Source organism: Acanthochromis polyacanthus, chromosome 3 (genome assembly GCF_021347895.1).
Source record: "Acanthochromis polyacanthus isolate Apoly-LR-REF ecotype Palm Island chromosome 3, KAUST_Apoly_ChrSc, whole genome shotgun sequence".
NCBI lineage: Eukaryota > Metazoa > Chordata > Actinopteri > Pomacentridae > Acanthochromis > Acanthochromis polyacanthus.
In genome coordinates this window covers 3,090,434-3,111,355 of record NC_067115.1, presented here as the reverse complement: position 1 = coordinate 3,111,355, position 20,922 = coordinate 3,090,434, and the positions used below count along the sequence as shown (strand labels likewise).

The following is a 20,922-nucleotide window of genomic DNA, read 5'->3' as shown; positions in this document are numbered from 1 at the left end:
GCACTGCACAGTCCAGCCAGTTCTTCAGAGCAAGACTCGGCAATCAAAATAAATAAGAGACACTCCTTTGAAGACAGCAGTGTTTAAACTGTGGACAGACAAGATAAGTATAGTTTAGGAAGGAAGTCATTCACGTGAATCTGGAAAAGCCTTTCATTTAGCAGAGGAGCTGGTCCACTGCACCATGTGTCAGCTACTTTTTCCAGTCCTGTGATCCCTTCCCAGACAGTTTTACCACCATTCACACCTTGAGGCTGTGAGTCTTGGATCTTAGCCATGTGTTTCTGAGGGTGACAATAAATCCCTGGTATTTCCAGGAATGATGATAAAATGTCTTCGAATCACAAAGGAGAAGTCTGGTTGCCTTAAGCACTTTAGATTAACATCATATTCTCACAGCACAACTAAGAAGGCTATTTAGAGATGAATCCAATGGGAAGAAATCTAACAGGTGGGGATCATTTTCTTCCAAAACAGGCTCAGAATGTTGCTGTCCGTGTATCCTAGCACAGGGTTTCGTAAAGATCCACAATCTTATCGGCTCTGTTGGGGAAAAAAATGAGCCATTAAACCCAAATAAGCCTATCAGTGTGTGTTGAAATGTACAGACGGTTTGGTTTTCCTACTTTCATCAGAGAAGTTCTCATTTTCTTTTAAATCTAGTTGTCAATGCCTTCTCAACTTCATTTCATGCTTTCATTCTCTCTGCATCCTCTGAAATGCATTATTTTACTCCTTTTCCTCTTTGATGTCTTCAATATAACTCAGAATTAAAAACATATTTTCTCAGGAGGGGAATCATGCTGTTGATATCAAGTGCTTCTCAGTGAAGCTTCATCCACACACCAGTTAAAGACGCTAATTAGTAAATTACTTCAAAAGCTGCATGGAGGAAATGGCTACGCACACAAGTGTTGTCATTGCTTCATCTTTGTGTGCCTCTGTCTCTCATTTCCCCCTCTCTCTGTGTTTTCTTTCCAAGCTCTTCAAAGGCAAGTTCTACTACTGTGTGGGTTTCGATGTGAAGAACATCACCAACAAATCTGACTGTCTGGCTGCCAGCTATCGATGGGTTCATCACAAATACAACTTTGACAATCTTGGACAGGTACAAGAAAGATAAAAATGCGTCTCTGGCAACCTGTCTGTTTTAATCTAGATGTATACACAGCACCGGTGCACAAGCGTGTAGGAACGCTAATAAAGATTAAAACCCTCAGTATTTCAGTGCACACTGTGGAGGAGTCATTTTTAAACGATGCATGGATAGGTTAGTGCATAAAGGAGTGCTTGTAAGGCAACAGTAAAAATGTTTTTATATTTTTAGGAAAAATTTCAGTAATGATTGTACTAAGTGTAAAAGTTCTTTTTTTTAATTAACTACTGCAGCTTACAGTACCATCTAATAGCAAAGATGAGTGACGGACTCTCCTCCTTACATTAGTAATTATCTCTTTTGAAAAAGTAGCCATTTATCTTATATATCTCTCTCACTGATTAATGTTACATAATATCAATTCACACTTACTGCTTTAAACACAAAGGGTTGAAACTGCTTTCTATAATGTGACTTTACTTTTTGTTTACCTTCAGTAATATTTTTCCAGCACTTCCCTACACAATACATGATGTTTGCCTGGAAAATCCAGACTGACTTTATTTATGTATTAATATAAATACAAATAAAGTCAGTCTGGCATTGTGATGATACGAGACGTTTTCAATAAGGAGGGGCTAACGAATGCAGCTTGAACGAGAAAGAACCAATCAGCGTAACACAGATGTGACGCACAAACAAATCGACCTTGAAGTCCATGTAGTCCAAACAACAACGGCATGCAGCCGAGAAAGCGTCGCGGTGATTACTGCCGTTTTTGTCCTTCCGAACGATTAGCGGTGTTAGGAATAACTTTGTTAATGTTTGTGTTTGGTTACGGGAGGTGTGCAGGTGTTTTATGGGTAATCCAGGTGCTGAAGATGATGCAGCATTAACTCCCGCCTCCCGTGCTATGATTGGTCGTACCAAACTGTACCGGGAGGGAAACGCGATTCAATTCGCCCAATGCCAAACTGACTCTCCTGTATCTCCTAACATGGAGATAGGAGATTACATGGAGATTCAGTTTGGATTTTCCAAGCTAACATGATGTAGTTTTGTCTCTTTATTTAAATTTTGTTTGTGTGTGTTTCTACTGCAGGCTCTGATGTCCCTGTTTGTGCTGGCATCAAAGGACGGCTGGGTCAATATCATGTACCATGGACTGGATGCAGTGGGAATTGACCAGCAGGTAATAACAGACACAAGCCTGCGTGCTGTCCTGGAAATGTCTGCTCAAATGGATTGATAAATGGTTTTACAGAATAATTACATAGTCTAACTTTGTGTCCAGAGAGCGAGATAATTTAATGAGATTACTGTGACAATGCTAATATGTGAGGCTCTTCTTAATGCACAGTCAAGAAAAGTCATAGAAATTATTTAGACAGGAATGTTTATTTTGAAAGCTAGATATCTGGAATCTATGCAATTTAGGAACCTAAATGTGAACAAGGCAACTGAACTTGCATTTATGTGCATAAAGGACAACAAACCACTGACACGGCGATGATGCATTCTATGAGGTAGTCAAAAGCCACGACAGGGTCAGGCTAACGCAGACTAATCAATTGGAGTAAAGACTGCTGGGTATCTGATCATACTGATGTTTTTGACTTCAGTATTTTGTAGATACTTAGATAAGTGAATAAAGTAAGTGAGTTTTCAGCAATAGATGAATTGTCTTTAGGTTCTTTAGTGATATTGGTTTGGTGTGAGTTGTGCTCTTCAGCTTAAAGGGCCAATCACTGAACATGAGAGGTGTCTGCTCTATCTTTGTCTTTGTTTAGTCCTGGCTGGTTGATCCTACTGTACTGACATGCATATGCAGCATGAAGTCACATTCTGACGCGCAGAATGTTTATTTACCATATATCCAACACTTTTCCACTGCTTTCTTGAGTCCACTTTGCAGTGGTAGCTGACTAAGCAGAGACCCGCCCACGTGCCTGCCCAGCTCTCCAGCAACAGCATCCAACTCATTTTAGGGAATCCCACACTTTCTTAGGCCAGATGGAACATGAAATCCTTCCTTCTGGTGCTCTGAGTGTCTACCCGCTTGGATGTCCCAGAACTCCTCCACAGAGAGGCATCTTGGAGGCATCTTGATCAGATCTATCTCAGACTGCTCATGTGCTCTCATAGGTGCAAAGGAGCATCATCCTGCACTTCTTCCAAACATCCACTTCACAATTTGTCTTGAAAGTTTTGCTAAAATGAGATTACGGTAAGATGCATTGCATGTATTTACGCCTGATCTGATTTCCTTTCAGGGCGTTAGCTTACTTCCCTGTTTACCCTGCTGTTATTTTTGTTGCATTTACTGTCATTTTTTTTCTCAATTTTTTTGTCAATTTGAGTAAGTGTTCATGTTTTTTTTTGTTAACCTGCTTAAAGTTGTATTTGTAATTGAGGGTTGATTCACAATTTGGCTGTCAAGTTAAAAACTTCATACACTCTTTTTTTTTTTTTTTAGCAAACTTGTGGAAACCTTTTCATTTAGTCAATTTTTTTTTTTTTTAAGTGGAATGTTGACATCATTGCTGAAACTGTACCAGTTATACTGGCGAACATAAACTCACAAACTAGAGAGGAGACGTACGGTTTGCAAAATAAGGACGTGTACTGCTTCAGAGTAGTTCAGCGTCATCATCTCCTAACAAATAGCATATTCACACGTGGCGTCAATGTCCAATATCATGATGCAAATTAGTTGTCTGTGTTGACTACAAAGTGAGCGCATTCCCTTTAGACTTGGTTTATTGGAAAACCTATTAGAGACTCTATTAAAGAGACAGCGTTATTCTGGATGATTCAGTTTCCCCACCTCAGGGAGAAACCTCGTTACAGTCCAACATGGCACTGAATGACTAATCCCATTTACACTCCACCCTGTGCTTTCAACAATCAGCGGTCCTCCAAATTGAAAATCTGACTCTCATCTCTGTTTATATTGCACCTGAAGTAGATTTTTTATTTGGTAATGATTCCCTGCAATGACTGCCTCCACACCCAGTCATCCTACACTTTTCTTCAGATCATCTCTCTATTCTGCCTATTCTTCTATGTTCTGTCATCTCTTGTGACTGGTGCAGGTCACAGATTTTGAACGATAGTAAAGGCGGAGTCACTCGTTTGATTGGATGACTGTCCATCATGAGAATTAGATGTCATTTAACAAAACAGACGAGTAACGCCACTCATTGCATGTTACGTTTATCACAGTGGCAAACGAATCAAGAAAGTCGGGTTGGCATGAGTCCTCTGGATTACTTGTGGCCTAAATTATAATTTTAATACATTAGATAGACAAAACTCAAAGCACAGTAGCAATGCAACAACAGCAAGTAGACATGCGGCCACTTTAAATAAGTTAGTTTCCCTGTGACAGTAGCAATAACAATGGTTAGACATTTAATTTCCATTTTTAGCTAGACGCAGTACTGAGGTTATAAAAGGTCACAGGGACACAACAGCTTTCTCTGATTTGGTCTGGTTTGTATCCGTTGCTACGGTAACAAACTATCCAGCAACAAGTAAAGAAACAGTTTGTGAGACTTTATAAAGGAGCCCAGACTCATTTCCAACTCTTCATGTATCGATGCTTTGTCTGGACGACTGGGAATCACTTTGAATGAAGTGGGTATCCTTTACTGTCATTTTTAATACAAAGGTTAGTCAATAGACCGGTACAATTCTGTTCCAGAAGTAGATACCATGAGACTGTAGCCAAATGTTCTCACACTGGTGACGTCAGAGGACACAGCCATCATTCTGCTTCCTGAAAACACTGTGACTTACAACAACAATCATTCATCCAACCTTCTTGTACTGTACACAGTGTGTGATGTGGAACACACCAACGCTAAAGGACAAAGAGTGAGGATTCCCAAAATCACTCTTGTCCTTTGTGCATATCTGACATGCCAGCAGCTTTGAAAAGCCGCACAAGGAGGACAGAATTTAAATCAGGTACATGCGTTCTTGTTATTGGTGCTTTCTCTTAACACTTTGATCACACTCAGTATGTGACAGACATGTTATTATTTCCTCACACTTGAGAAAATTGAATTGCTCTGATACAACAAATAAAAAATATAAGAGGAGAAAAAGGGTCATAAAACGTAGAAACGTGTAAATAATTGAACACAGAAAGAAGACAATATTTTCAAATAGTTGAATGGAGGAACATGAGAATGAGTGTAGACAATCCAGAAGAACGTTTGCTTAAATAAATCACCATTAAAAGATAACTCCCAGCACTCCAGTTCACTTGTAAACCTCTCTGGACGTTTCATTCTAACCACTTGCAGGACCACTTTTGTCCATCCATCCATTCTCTATACACCGCTTTATCCTCACTAGGGTCACGGGGGGTGCTGGAGCCTATCCCAGCTCACTCGGGTGATGGCAGGGGACACCCTGGACAGGTCACCAGTCTGTCACAGGGCTACATATACAGACACACAATCACATTCACACCTACGGAAAATTTAGAGTAATCAATTAACCTCAGCATATTTTTGGACTGTGGGAGAACATGTAAACTCCATGCAGAAAGATCCCAGGCCCACACCAGGAATCAAACCGGGGATCTTCTTGCTGCAAGGCGAAAGTGCGAACCACTACTCCACTGTGCAGCCCAGGTGCACTTTTGTGATTTCACATTAACCTCAAACTTGTGCAGAGAGCAAACAGCAACATTCTGTGTCAAACTGGCACAAGTTTTAAGTAGAAGACCCTCTCTGGTGACAGCAGTTGGGTCTACAGCTGCAACCCAAAGACCCAACTGCAGTCTTCTGTGAGAAAGCATCTGAGAGAGATCATTCAGAGTAAGTGACCCGGATGTGCCGTCATGCAAACGTCGACCTGCTCATCGCAAGTTCTTGGCTACACCAACACTACTGTTGGTCACCACCTCACCTACTCACCAGATTTGCCTCCCTATAATTTATTCCCCTTCCCCAAAACTGATTTTATTTAAAACTGATATGCTAACAGAACTTCTGTAGAGACTTTCAAGTGTGGCAGGAGCATTTAGAGTGTTGTATTGCTGTACAAGGTGACTACTTTAAAGGGTGTGGTGACCAAATGCTAATCAGGTACAGTTTTGCTTTTAGTAGCTGTGGTTTTCCAAAATTTTTAATCATACCTCATTGTCACTGCATCTATATTGACTCTCTTTACTAAAACACTCCTGCATGTCATTTCTCATTTCTCCTGACAGGCTCCTTCTTTCTTGTCTAATCTCTTTTCTCCCCCTTCTTCTATCCTGCTCTTCCCTGCCAGCCGGTGACCAACAACAACCCGTGGATGCTGCTCTACTTCATCTCCTTCCTCTTGATCGTCAGCTTCTTCGTCCTCAACATGTTTGTGGGCGTGGTGGTGGAGAACTTTCACAAGTGTCGGCAGCACCAGGAGGTGGAGGAGGCCAGGAGGCGAGAGGAGAAGCGCCAGCGCCGCATGGAGAAAAAACGAAGAAGTAAGACCCAAGGAAGCAGAAGAAGGTAGAGGGGAGAGAAATCCCTGTGTAGGCAGGGATAGGAAGGGAAGGCAGCAGAGGTTTTAAAATATGGGAAGGACTGAGAAGAAGAAGAAAAAAGACCAGGAAGATTATTTAAGGTAAAAGAAAATGTACATAAAAATACATTGAGAGTAGGGTAAAAAAAATGAGAGTGCAGATGGAAATTGTCAAGGGAAATAATGATGGATGGGACATGGAACCTCCTGGGAAGAGAAGATGAGAGCAAAGACTGAATGGACAGAGGAATGAATGATGGAGAGATCAGTGGAGTCCTACTGGAAAAGAGGAATAATCACAGCTAGTGGCAATAAATCAAGAGAGGTAATGAGGCACGAACAGGTGAAATATACAGCCTAGATTTTAAAAAGAAAACCTAAAGTAACAATATCTTCTCTTATAAATGTTTGCCATTGATAAAATGCAATTTAGCAAGTTAAAATGTAAAATAATAAGTTAACAGTCGACTTGAAGGTTTAGCAGACTGCACTCCATCTTGGTATATACCCAGCACTTCTAATTTGATATTTTATATTACATAATGATAATATAACTGTGAATGAGTCATTATTTCAACTCATTTAAAACTACTTATCTTGTCTTACACATTTATCAAACTTTTTCTCTTCATATTAGCTCCTAGTTCTATCTCCCTCTCTATCTCATCATTTGCCCTGCCCTTCGTTTCTCAACTCTTTTAAATAAATCATTAAATACATCATTCTGTTTGCACCTTGCATTGCTTTCCCCATGCCTTTATTGTCTTTTCTTATTAATACATGTGTTTCTCTCTCTTTCCCATATTATTTTTTACTCTTGCCCCTCACTCTTCACCTATTTTTTTGTTTGTTTTGGGCTCATTTATATCCTTCCATCAAATCTGTTTTCTGTCTTTTTTAAAATGTATTTCTTATTCCCTTTCTGTCCTTTTCTTCACCCTCTTCTCTGTCCAGAGGCCCAGAAACTGCCGTACTATTCCAACTACGGCCGTGCCCGCCTGGCTATTCATGCTCTGTGTACCAGCCACTACCTGGACCTGGTCATCACCTTCATTATCTGCATCAACGTCATCACCATGTCCCTGGAGCACTACAGCCAACCACAGGTGACCACGCTTGTTCGCCCGCACGGAGGGATGGACCTGTTGTGGGTGGTAGATTGAGACAGACAGGGCAGGCTTGTTTAAGGGCTTCTGAGTGGGTGGTGATGGTTGAAAGTAGCCACTCCCAGAGGCTGGCTGACAGCCGGCTGCTCTGAATCAGCAACAAGGACAGCCAACAACCAAAACATTTATCCAAGAGCTCAAATACGAACAATCTGGCAGATTAGAGTATTAGTTATGTAAAGTAAGAGGTTGGGGGGAATCAGTTGCTGAGAAGAAACTGTGCTAGTTTAAAAAAATTGTAAATTAAAAGTCAGATAAACTCTGAACTGTTAAACAAAGAGCAGCTGTTAAGGCTATGGGCTGTTGAAGAAGTAAATTCTCATTTTTCATGCCAAAAGCAATAATAAAACACAGTCCTACTGCCTGTATCGTTTATATTAATCTGTTGCTTATATCATACTTGATTATTAATTTTGGCTGCAGGAGGAATTTGAAGTATTTCAGTAACTCGCTATTAAATAATGTGATGTAGGAGATATTTTCTCATGGCACTGGAACTCATGTTTGCTGTCACATTTCTGAGCTGGGGTTCTTACCACATGTAGGCTGAAAGGGAAATGCGTTGTCTGGAGGCTGCTTCGTCTCAGTGCTGAACTCAACCTTTTCTGATCTCGGGTAATAATATGCCTGTGCCAAAGGTGTAAGATAATAGCAACTTATGTAGCTGTGGCAACAGCCCACACAGCTCATTATTTTCAGTTAACTTTACCTGTCTGTTGAAGACAGCTTTACCACCACTGACACTCCACATCAACAAGTATTTGAGCTGTCATTGGCATCTAAAGCTACTGCCCACACATGTGAGGCCACAGTCAAAGAGCCACGGGTTTCCTGGTATCGTAGCACTTGATTGAATCCCAGTGAAAGGAAACGAGCAAGAAATGTTGTTCTGAGGAGTAGGAGTGCTGTCTCAAGTTGAGCAGGGCTGTTTACATTGATATTGGTGAGCTTGGGCTCTGAAAAACTATAACTTTTGACATAAACCGAGTATATTTTATTGTACCACTACTGGAAATTTGCTGCAGAAGTCTGATTAAAAATGAACGCTCCTCAGATTTATTGTCTGAAATATACACCGTATCTCACCATTTCAGGACTGAAGTGTTTTGCTGTACTTGCAAGATACAAATTTATGCCACAATTTGCTTTAACCACTATGCAGGGACTTGAGATTCAGTTTAGCTGTTTAGCCAAAGCCTAGCTTAGCCGATCTTAACCTTCAGAGCCTGACAAGCCCAGTCCAAATTCACATCACTTCTTCTCAGTTAAATTCCTCTCTAAGTATGTATGGCAGTGAGATTTAGCACATGCTAATTGAAGTCACATGACCTAACCTTTACAACAATGCTTTTCTTTGTGATAAAGTGTTGGTGAGAAAAAGTGACATTTGAAATTACATCAAATTTAATTATAGTTACCACCTGCATACAATTCTGTCTCCACACTGCTTTACTCTTAAAGTTACTCATATAATAATATGTTTAAATATTAATATCTATGCAATATAATTTTTTTCTACAGCTATAGTAATAGCTATGCAATCATATGTTCATCTACCATTCGCCTGGCTTTCTACCTCCACAAGTATTGCACTGAATGTGAACACTTCAGTGCATAAAATAATCAGTTTTATTTCTGTGGGGCACTAATCTCATCATTTCCTAATTTCTAAGTCATGGAATATGGTTCTGATATTGCCAGACAGTCGTCCCTATCCAATTATAAAAACAAAATAGTGAGATACAAGTGGAAAGCTAACAATTTCAAAATAATTGATTTTTCCTCAATATATAAAATAAATCTCTACGTATCATCAAATAATAGAAGATCTGGATAGAAAATAATCTTTGGACAATAATAAAATGAATAAAATGTATACAGATTGTCTTGCTAACCCTCACCATGACCGAGATAAGACCCAACGTAAAAGGTGAAATCATCCAGTAAAAACTCTAAGGTTTCTATAGTTAAGGGAATAGTTTGATTTTGGGTACTGAAAAGGCTATTTCCCACCAAATAGCATACAGACATGATGGTGTGCTGACAATGGATGTTCTTTTTATTTAACACTTGGAAACTAGTAAGTGCATCGCTCAAAAAATTAGCTCTTACGCGTTTTAGTGTAGCTTAACCAGGACTTTCAGTGTCAGCCGACAGTGGAAACGCTTCAGTTTCATTATGCACATTAAACACTGCAAGCTTTTTATCCATGTTGTCCTTTCTTGTCTGACTCATTAATGCCAGAGTGGTTGAAAAAGAAATGTTCTCTGTTCCTCCCCAGAGTGTGACATGATTTAGTTGTCAGTCTCAATTAAGCACTCTTCTTTTAAGAGATTCATTGGCAAGGTCCTTGGTCTGACATTGATTAAACAGATTCACTGAACAACTGTTCTCATACTCTAATTGTTATATTGTTTCATCTTTTCCTCCTGCAGCAAAGTCAGAAGTTTTTATATTGGCATACAAAAATGTAAACAAATCGTATTTTGATATTTTACGGTGGACAAAGACACGATGTTGCTTCCAACAAAAGCAATATAATTTATTTAGAATAAGTAAGATGAGACATAAACAGGACATTAACTGATTGTTTCTGCCGGCTTCTCTTCTTTCTGAACTCTGTCCCTCTTTAACCCCTGTTACTCTTAGTCTCTGGAGACTGCACTGAAGTACTGCAACTACTTCTTCACATCCACCTTTGTGATTGAGGCCTCTCTGAAGCTGGTAGCCTTTGGCTTTCGACGCTTCTTCAAGGACAGGTATAGTTCCAGCTATACTGAGATTTCATACATTTAGCTAATGTTTCCTCTCTGTACCAATAGCAAGACGATCCTTGGAGATTTAACACACTTTTATAAAGGGATTGCTTGCTTTACCCTTTGTACAGTGTAAGATTTAGACATGTACCAGTGTTACCCTTCACGAGGCAACGGCACAAACTGGCAACTCTGAGATGCTGTAATGAGTGGCCTTAAACCTTAACATCAGAAATCCTGTGGTGTGGCATGAGTAAACTGCACACAGCACTGGTGTGTCTGGGTTTGACTTTTAGTGAGGGTAAGATGTAAACAGGAATGCAGACATACTGAAAGATTATTTGAAGCACAAAGGTCAGATATCTGTGTGACGGCGCTCACCTACTGTTTGGCCCTGAGCTCTGAGATTTTCATGAAGTTCAGTTCAATTCAAAACACTTTATTTATCCCTGAGGGGCAATTAAAAAGGCATAAAGAGCAGCATCAACGCAGAACAGAACATCAGACAATAAAACCGACACAAAGTTCTAAGTTTAGAAACAAAGTTCTATGATTTACAAACAAAATTCTATAATTTAATAACAAAATACTGTAATTTAAAAACAAAGTTCTATAATTTAATAACAAAATACTGTAATTCAAAAACAAAGTTCTATAATTTAATAACAAAGTACTGTAATTTAAAAACAAAGTTCTATAATTTAATAACAAAATACTGTAATTTAAAAACAAAGTTCTATAATTTAATAACAAAATACTATAATTTAAAAGCAAAATTCTATAATTTAATAACAAAATACTGTAATTTAAAAACAGAATTCTATAATTTAATAACAAAATACTGTAATTTAAAAACAAAGTTCTATAATTTAATAACAAAATACTGTAATTCAAAAACAAAGTTCTATAATTTAATAACAAAATACTGTAATTCAAAAACAAAGTTCTATAATTTAATAACAAAATACTATAATTTAAAAGCAAAATTCTATAATTTAATAACAAAATACTGTAATTTAAAAGCAAAATTCTATAATTTAATAACAAAATACTGTAATTTAAAAGCAAAATTCTATAATTTAATAACAAAATACTGTAATTTAAAAGCAAAATTCTATAATTTAATAACAAAATACTGTAATTTACAAACAAAGTTCTATAATTTAATAACAAAATACTGTAATTTAAAAACAAAGTTCTATGATTTACAAACAAAATTCTATAATTTAATAACAAAATACTGTAATTTAAAAGCAAAATTCTATAATTTAATAACAAAATACTGTAATTTAAAAGCAAAATTCTATAATTTAATAACAAAATACTGTAATTTAAAAACAAAGTTCTATGATTTACAAACAAAATTCTATAATTTAATAAAGTACTGTAAGTAAAAAACAAAGTTCTAAAAGCGATTGTCATGTCAGTAAAGTGCTCTGTGCTTCACTCTGAGGTGCTAAGTACACTTAGCTGTGGGGTCTGTGTAATGTCTGGACAGGGAGGGGTCAGAGTTCAGAAGCTGGACTGCTGTGGGGACAAAGGTGGACCTCCTCCTTTGTGTTGTGCAGCGTGGACATCTTAGCCTACGACCTGATGGGAGCCACTCAAGTGTAGTAGAAAAACATATGATCACAGATTCAAGGACCAAACTTAAGTCCTTCATTGTGAATGCGGGCCTCCAGCCAGTCTAGAGTAAAACCACTGTTACCTCAACCCCGTCTCTTCTGTTTCTACACATTTATTCTGTCTTTAGACAAGTAATTGCTGCCTGGACTATGCTCACAGTCACATCTTTCTCAAAGGAAGGTGGAGGTATGCTGTATACTTCATGGAAGCTGTGATTAGGGTGGATACTGGGAATATAAAACGCAAGATTCTTACACGAGACCCCAGGGTTCGTCTCCTTAGTCCTTAAGTTTAAAGGATTTAACTTTAAATCTAAATTCAAGGAAAGATCATCCATAAGAGATATTGGTTTTATCCTGGAAGATGGACTGGAGTAGATCCCAGATGACATTCGCCGAGAGGCAGGGACATCCTGGTCACAGAGCTAACACAAAGAGACAGACAGACAACCATGCAAACTCACGCTCACGTCTGCGGCTAACTTAGAATGGGAAAAGTTATCCATCCATCTATTTTATCCTGTAGAGTATCACAGGGGGGCTGGAGCCTGTCCGAGGTGACATAAGACAACAGGCAAGGTACAATTTGGACACACCACAAGTCCATTCAGAGCTAACACAAAGAAACAGACAACAATGCAAACACGCTCTTACACCGACAGATAAATTAGCTGGTAAACTGGTTAATAAAACAAAGTACTGTCTCATACTTCAATTTTTTGTTGAGTCGTATGTTTTGGCATGGATGGATGTGAGCGCCTAAAGTTTAATCATGCTTTCGACTCCATGTAGCTTCTTAGGGCTTGGCCAGTACAAAGAATGTGTGTGAGCTCCACCCCTGGGCCTGGCTCCACAAGGCGGTCCTGATCTCTCTGTTCTGGGCGAGGTTGTGTTGCTTCTTGATCACTAATTTGATCCCATCCCTCCCCTCGGACCAATTTTCCTTGGGAGTCCCTAGCAGTCCCTAGCAGTGGCTATTGCTCCCTATGACATAGTTTCGAGGATCACATCGACACCCAGCCGTCCACCGTGTTAAGGTGCAGTTCATCTGGGTGGGAAGTGTCGGTTCACCAGCTAATTCAGATTCAGAAAACTTTATTTGTCCCCAGGGGACAATTAAAAAGGTGGTTCAGGCATTTGATTGGGATGCCTCTGGGAGTAGATGCAGAACTTACTGGAGGGATTATCTCATCTGGCTTTGGAACATACTGAGATTCCCCAGGAGGAACTGAACAACGTTGCTGAGAAGAAGGATATTTGGAATGCTTTGTTCAGCCTGATGCAACTGTGGCCCGACCCTTGATAAATGGAAGGAAATGGATGGATGCTCCAGTCACTGTAAGCACATATTGCATTTCAAGTGAGAATAGAAATAAAAAATAAAATGCGTTGCTCGAGGATAAACTTCAAATGCACTCAGCACTCATGTTTTGTCAGATATGGCAATATTCTGCTGTTTTAAAGTATGCAGTACCTAAATAGTATATGAACATAACTTCTAGGAGATATTTATCCATCCTCCCATGTGTACAAGCATATGGAGCAGCTGTGATGGTGCTGGTGAATATCATTTGACACTCCTTTGTAGATGTAATATTGCAGCTGTGATCCATTTTGAGAATTGTGGGTGTGCTGAAGAAAATTTCTGCTTATTTCTTGTTTTCAAAGCTACTTCTTCCGGTCTATTTTGAAGCCCACCTTTCTTGCTGCTTCTTCCCCATTGTCTTTTCTGTACACGTTGTTATGATGTCGCTCTTCCTTTCTCTCTGTTTTCCTGTCTTCACTTGTGTAAGTTTTTTTTGGAAACCCCTGGCTTTATGAGGTAACCTCGTTTTGAGTGTGTTTACACTTTATAAGTCTGGTGTGCCAGTTCTTGTTGTTCTGGGACTGAGATATTAACTAGGACGAGACACTGTAGAGCAACATACCCCAGGCAGCAATTTTGCAGTAAAATTGAAACTTCACTTCCTTTTAAAAGGAAAAAAAAAGGTAATTTGTATTTAAGGAAGTGTAAGTGCTTTCTGACCTGATAGAGGCCATGCTGTACTCTGGCTTTGACGAATGTTTAACAAATTTTTTTGCTTACTTGCGCTCCATCTCTGCTCATGTTGTTTTGGTTTCAATGCAGTGTAACTGTAAGGTTTCTTGTATGTGTGGATTCTTTTAATGGACCAGAAAGTACTGGCTAAAAATAACTTGAATCTAAAAGTACTGGTATTTGAAATAGATTCTGTGAGACTTTTGTTTGTTAACAGTAGTACTGATCTTTCTTTTCTAAGCTGCACAAAATTTTTGCACTGACCAAATACAAACTAATTTAATAATAAAGAATCACCTCTGGATAAACAGTTTCTACATTGTTAGCAAGCCCAAATCATGTTTTTTTTAACATGCTAGAGAACTTGCCATCATTGAAACAAGCAGTCAACATCTAGCCTAGCCGCTCTAGACAACCCACGGCAACGAATTTAATTCTCTGCCAGGGTGGGTCTAGTTACCCTCCATAAGGCTCGAGGCTGGATGCTCCTAAAACTGGCCGGACCAATCACCATGAAGTGTAGAGTCAGAAGGCGGGCATAACGAAGTGACGACAGAGGCGCGACGATTCTGACAGAAACAACCGGCACACAATAAACAGTTATCTTTTGATTCGGCTTTGGCCACAGCCCTTAAAGATTTGAAGCTAAAATTCAACTTGAAAGATAAACAAAGGACGGCACTGAAGTGTTTCATTGAGAAGAAAGACGTATTTGGACTTATGCCGACGGGATATGGCAAATCCTTAATATACCAGTTGGCTCCACTGGCTGGGAAGCTAATGGGACTTAGCCACAATCCGCCAGCGCTCTAGGAACTACGTCAGCCTATTCATTGCGCTGATTGGTTGTATACTTACCCAATTGCTGCAGAGTGATTTGAAAGACAACCTTTTAGCCCGCCTCCCTCCCTGTCAAGCGTGCCTAGACCCTTGCGTCTTCAGAACATGGGTCTAGCGCAGCTAGGCTAGTCAACATCATGACTGAGCATTTCTACCTTGAAGCTGCAGTTTACTACCCACAGTCAAAAAAATGCAGAATCATTCACCGGAGGCTCCAGAGGTAACAAACCTAAGGAACCTCACAAGTTTTATGGCTGAATTACAGCAATACTACAACTTCCACTGTGTAGAATAAAGCGTTCTAAAATTCTAAGCTAGATTAACGCAGGCAGGGGTTGTTTTTTGTGGAAACAAACTTAACTGTTAGACTCTAAAAATGTAGGCAGAAATAAGCTTTTAAAGGTTAAATCAACAACCAGAGAAGGGCTGTAAGCACTACTTTCATAACTAACCCCACATCTGATGTTGATTGGAACAATAAAATGAACTTAACCTTCCCCTTGACTTGTAACACCTACACTAGTTGAACTTCAATTTTTAGACCATGATCTGTGTGCTTTGATGGAGTGGATGAGGTGATGCCACTCATCACATTGCTTGCCATTAGCTGCATTTCCTGCAGCCAGGATCGCATTCAGCATACACTTTGTTGTCTCTAAAATGACAAGAGGCTACACAACAAACCCACACTGTGATATTTCAGACGGTTCAAGTGTTGCCTAGTATTCAAACTCTTATTCTAGTAATAATATATTCATGACTAAAGCAGGCCTTCAGGTAATGGTGGGCTGTTAGCCATTCCTCTGCCAAGTCAGTTGAGAAAAGTCCATTTTTTTACTGAAGCTCCTACAGCTGTTTGAAAGTCACTGCAAATTATGCACAGAGTTGGTGTAGAACATTAACATTCATTGGAAAATTAGCATAATACAGACTTTGAACCGCATGCCGAGTAAAGACTTCATGCTCATTCACCTGTTTAAGGCCTGTCTTCACCTTTCAAAGATGTCGGTGGGCACATTAAAAGCTCATTGTGTGTGTCTCTGTAGGTGGAACCAGCTGGACTTGGCCATTGTGCTGCTGTCAGTAATGGGCATCACCCTGGAGGAGATCGAGATCAACGCCTCTCTTCCCATCAACCCCACCATCATCAGGATCATGAGGGTGCTCAGGATAGCACGAGGTACATGCAAACCAAAAAACACAACTGTAAATTCACTTTTCTGTGAAATACGCAAGAAATATGTCATACTCGGATTACTTGCAGTTAACGTCATTTATAACTACAACCGCAAATCCATCCTGCACTGGTGCAATGTTTCATGATAGCATATTAAAGATGCTGTTGTCTTGCATTAATTGCTTTTTTGGTAGCATTTTTAGATGTGATCTAATTGTTGACGCTCATTGAAATACAGATGATAACATACAGTTCATCTCATTTCTCTTGTACGTGTTTCATCTACAATACTAATATGGTCCTAATTGTCCCTAGACAGAGGCAAAACTGTTCTTTGTCACCTTTCAGTAACTCTCCGTTTTGATACGATTCTCATCTGGCACGTGTTCTTATTACACATGGGAAATTGCAGGACTGGCTTTATGAGCTGCCCCACTTCTTGTTAACTTCATACTGAAGGGGATAAAGGCTAATTACATCAATCTCACTTAATCCTCGCCCTCTTATCATCACCCTCTGCCCTCTATAATGCTGCTGAGGGACCGCTGAGTGGACCCATGGGTAATATGCTAATTAAACAGCAACCATTGGTAATTAAGAACCGAGTGGGGTATTTGATCATGAGTGTGAGGGCTACTGGTTCTGTTCCTCTCATAATATTTTTACCACTCTGTATGAATGTTAACTAACTTGTGTGACTGTGGGAAACAACAGAAAACTGCACACTTCCTTTATGTAGCTTTAACTTTAAATGTAAATTGAACGAAGGAAAACACTCGGATATGGTCTTTGGATGTCTTTAAACTAGCACACGTTGTTGTAGATTTAATCTAAAATGCAAAGAATGGTCTTTTAAAATGAGATGGTTAAAGCAAAGATCTAAGCCCCCTGTTGGTTGTTCAATTATGTTTTACCTAAAGTAAGCTTTGCTTGTTACATTTGAAGAAATAATGCATTGTAAAATATTTGTATGCTGTTTGTACTGGAATGCTTTGGCTTACAATATAATGAATGGATTACATTAAAAAAAATTCCAGAAGTGTAAAAGTGCAGACTGGGACGTTTCGGAATAATGTATTTTATGTAATTGGTTTATAATTATTTATACATCAATGTGTTCATCACTTGAAGTTGGTAAATGTGAAACGGCCTGTATTTATGTAGTTTAACTCCTGGGTAGCTTTTGAATACATATGCATATATTTTAATCTATAATGTTACATCAGCATTTATTTAAACTAGTATGAAGTATTCAAGTAAAGTACAGTACCCCAACATATTTAAGTGCATGAGAAATGTGCTCTGTTAGTTTTGACCACTGCCTGCTGGATACATTAACAGTCAACTGGAGTCCAAACAGCCAGTTCCACCAACTTAAGTTTTAGTCTTAGTATTATGTAATGCTGATAAAAGCTGCTAGCAGTGGCTTTCCTCTAGACATCCATCCATCCATTTGGTTTGGCTAACATGGGTTGGATCGTGGTGATGGCAGACTTAGCAGGGCATTCAAAATGGCCTTCTCTCCAGCAACATTTTGCAGCTCCTCCTGAGAGATCCAGTTGGTTCACAGGCTAGATGAGATATGCAATCCCTCTCCCCCAGGGCCCAGGGTCTCCTCCCAATTAGGTACACCCAGAGAACCTCCAAAGGAAGCACCCAGAAGGCATCCTAGTCACATGTCAGAACGTCCTCAGCAGACATGAAGGATCCTCTCCCTCTCTCTAAGAGTACAGCCAGCCCACTGAGGAAACTCATTTTGGTTGCTTGTACTGACAATGTCAATCTTTCGGCCACTAGTCATTGGTCAGGACCATAGATGAGGGTTAGAACGTGGACCCACTAGTAAATTGAGAGCTTTATATATTGGCTCAGCTCCCCACGATAGTCCAGTATGACACCAACATGACTGCTGACGCTTCCCAATCAGTCATCTCATGCTCCACTTCCTGTTACTCGCGCGCAAGATCCCAAGATACTTACACGCCTTTGCTTTGGGCAGCAACTCATCCCAACCCACAGGGAGCAGTCTGCGGAGAACCACGTCAGAACGGGCATTTGTCATTTGGACATGTGATCAAGGAACTACACTAATGCAGTAACTATACCGATTTGCCAAGTTAGGGTAAATTGCAGTTTTTAAGAGCGTGCCACTAACACATTCGGGTTGTTTCTCTTCGACACATCCTATTAGCCATCCAAAGAAACGCCAACTCTCAGGAGGTTGTATTTTCTGAGCACCATCCTTTCACAGAATATGCTCCGTCACTCTCTCTACTACTGGAAGTATCTTCAGTCTTGTTTCCTCCAGAATTTGGACCTCTGGGAATTGGGGAAGGTCTCTTATGAAGAGCTGGGAAACCTATTCCATGTATTGATCGTTTGTTATCTCTCTCCTCTTCTGTCTCTGTACACCTCTTATCTATCTTGACTGTTCCCTTCTATCACTGCGGTGTCTTTTGTCTGACCTTTGTTTCACTTTACTTCACTCTCTTGGTGTTATCAGTTGTTAATCACCCGAATGTACATGTCTGAAGCATCACACACAAACACTTAGGGTCATATATTGATTCAAAGACTGTATTTGTGTCACCCTCTGTGATCTCTTCTCAGTTCTGAAGTTGTTGAAAATGGCAACCGGAATGAGAGCTCTGCTTGATACAGTGGTCCAGGCTCTTCCTCAGGTATGTGTCATCACACACACATGCACACACACAAACACACACACATTCTCCCGGAGCATATCACAAGGACACCCAGGAGTTAATTAACATTTGTGAAATGATAAACGACCAGCATCGATAAATGCTCCCTGAGAATTAAGGCTTTAAGGAAGTCAGGGTATGGCAAAAAGTTTGCCCCCAGTGTTACGACACTGTGCTTCCTTTCCACTGCGCCTCTCATTTATTTCGGAAAAATAAGGACCTTTGCGGCATTCATTTCAGATTTTTCATTCTCACCACTGTTAATGAGACAAAAGCAGCTAAAATATTCTTTTCCCTTGGTGCACAAAAAGATTTTCCGTTCTTAAACCTTTGCTCATATGCATATGTATCAAAGTTACCGTGATATTTGGAGAATTCCTATTACACCCAGGGAGCTGAAGAAAGTTCGCCAACTCCCTAGGAACTAAATAAATGTCTGGAGATTTATAGCGTACTCTGCATTAGTCTGCAGGGAAAAGCACCTGAATGGCTTTTGGAGGTTGTTTTAATGATTAGTTTCTTTTGGGTTCTGCAGATGGATTTTACTATTGTAAAAGTAAAGTTTAAAGTGGAAACAACATCAGTAAATGGGAGAGCTGCTGGAGATGTATATGCCTAGAGTGAGTGTATTTAATAGTAAAGACAGATTAAGCATAGAATTGGTGACAGAGAAGATTTTTTTGTCAGATTTGTGATGGTGCATCTTTGGTACAGTTACTAGTCACAAGGAACTTTGGGTTATCTTTAACTCTCTGAGCTCCAAGTGGTTTCTGGATGGGTTTCTTGCTCCCGTTGTGTCTTTTTAGTCACCGTGGGATCCTTTTCCACTGCAGTTGTTAATGGTGGAAACAGCACAGCTGCCTTTTGTGTAATTTAAGAGCTACCATAAATCACAAAAAATGAAACAATTGAATTTATTAGATGATTCATGTCACAAAACTGATTCAACCTTAAATGAGCATATACACCGTTTTATGTTGAAAAATGGTGACTGCATGTAATTGATATTATCTGTCTCCTCTCTGCTCTGTTTAAATGTAGCCTGAAGCTCGACTGAAAAGTTTCCTAATTGTTGTCACGTTACTGTTGATCACAGCCGAGGCAGTCACAGCTCTTTGATTTACTGAAGGTCTCGAAAATGAAAAAATTGTTTCAGAATCAGGTGCAAAAGATTTATTTTGAAATGAGATGTATGAGAACACGATTTTGATTAAATACCAGGATTTTAAGCTTAGATTTGGTTACTTTTCTTCACCAAGCTGCATATCATTCATGATTAGTTGAAGTACTTTGGAAAGTTAGATAATCTGACTTTTTTTTTTTTTTTTTACAGTTTCTTGTTCTGATAAATGGTGTAGTTATGATGATTTTTGTAAAAAGACAACATGCCTTTTTAAACCTGCATTTTTTTTGTTCAGATGATAAATCAAAGCATGTTGGTCCAATACAGCCTTTCAGGGACAGATAATGTGTTTTTGCCGACATACAGTATCTTTGTTTTTGTCAGTAAATCTCATGAGAGGCCAAAACCGACTGTGACTAAAGACAGAAATTGGTTCCAAATATGTGTTTGTTTTGTTTAGTTTTTTTTCAATCAGGCTGTGCAATTTTCTCACACAGCAGGGCACTGGGGTTTTTAGTCCGTGTTTCTTAAACGGGAGCAAATAGTTGATTGATTAGGGAGTATTATTCAGCCACAGATTTGGTGCTCAGGTGAGTATTTAATTTAAAGCAGCAGGATGGGGTCTTCTCAGTTTTTAGATATACAGAATTATTTGTTTCCCGGATGGAATCATAGTTCGATGTTGGGATTTGTGACCACTAACAAAATAAAAAATGTACCTCATTGTTTTCTGCAAAAATGTACAAGCTCTGTAAGGTTACACAGAGATTATAAGCGAACAGCCTGTTTTAAGTGTAACACAAACCTTCTATTGGATTGAGGTCTGGGCTCTGACTTGGCCACTTTAGAATGTTGACCTTGTTGTCTCTGAGCCGGTTC

The 20,922-nt window shown here is 39.4% G+C and overlaps 1 protein-coding gene across 1 annotated transcript in view; it reads left to right on the top strand.

Moving 5' to 3' along the window:
• LOC110951180 (voltage-dependent T-type calcium channel subunit alpha-1I-like) overlaps positions 1 to 20,922 on the top strand; it is a 285,257-nt gene that overhangs the window by 230,415 nt on the left and 33,920 nt on the right. The window contains exons 24-30 of the mRNA XM_051945256.1: positions 983 to 1,108; positions 2,199 to 2,288; positions 6,386 to 6,578; positions 7,571 to 7,722; positions 10,432 to 10,541; positions 16,088 to 16,221; positions 18,829 to 18,899. Coding sequence (XP_051801216.1) covers positions 983 to 1,108; positions 2,199 to 2,288; positions 6,386 to 6,578; positions 7,571 to 7,722; positions 10,432 to 10,541; positions 16,088 to 16,221; positions 18,829 to 18,899 — 876 coding nt within the window. The remainder of the gene's footprint in view (positions 1 to 982; positions 1,109 to 2,198; positions 2,289 to 6,385; positions 6,579 to 7,570; positions 7,723 to 10,431; positions 10,542 to 16,087; positions 16,222 to 18,828; positions 18,900 to 20,922) is intronic.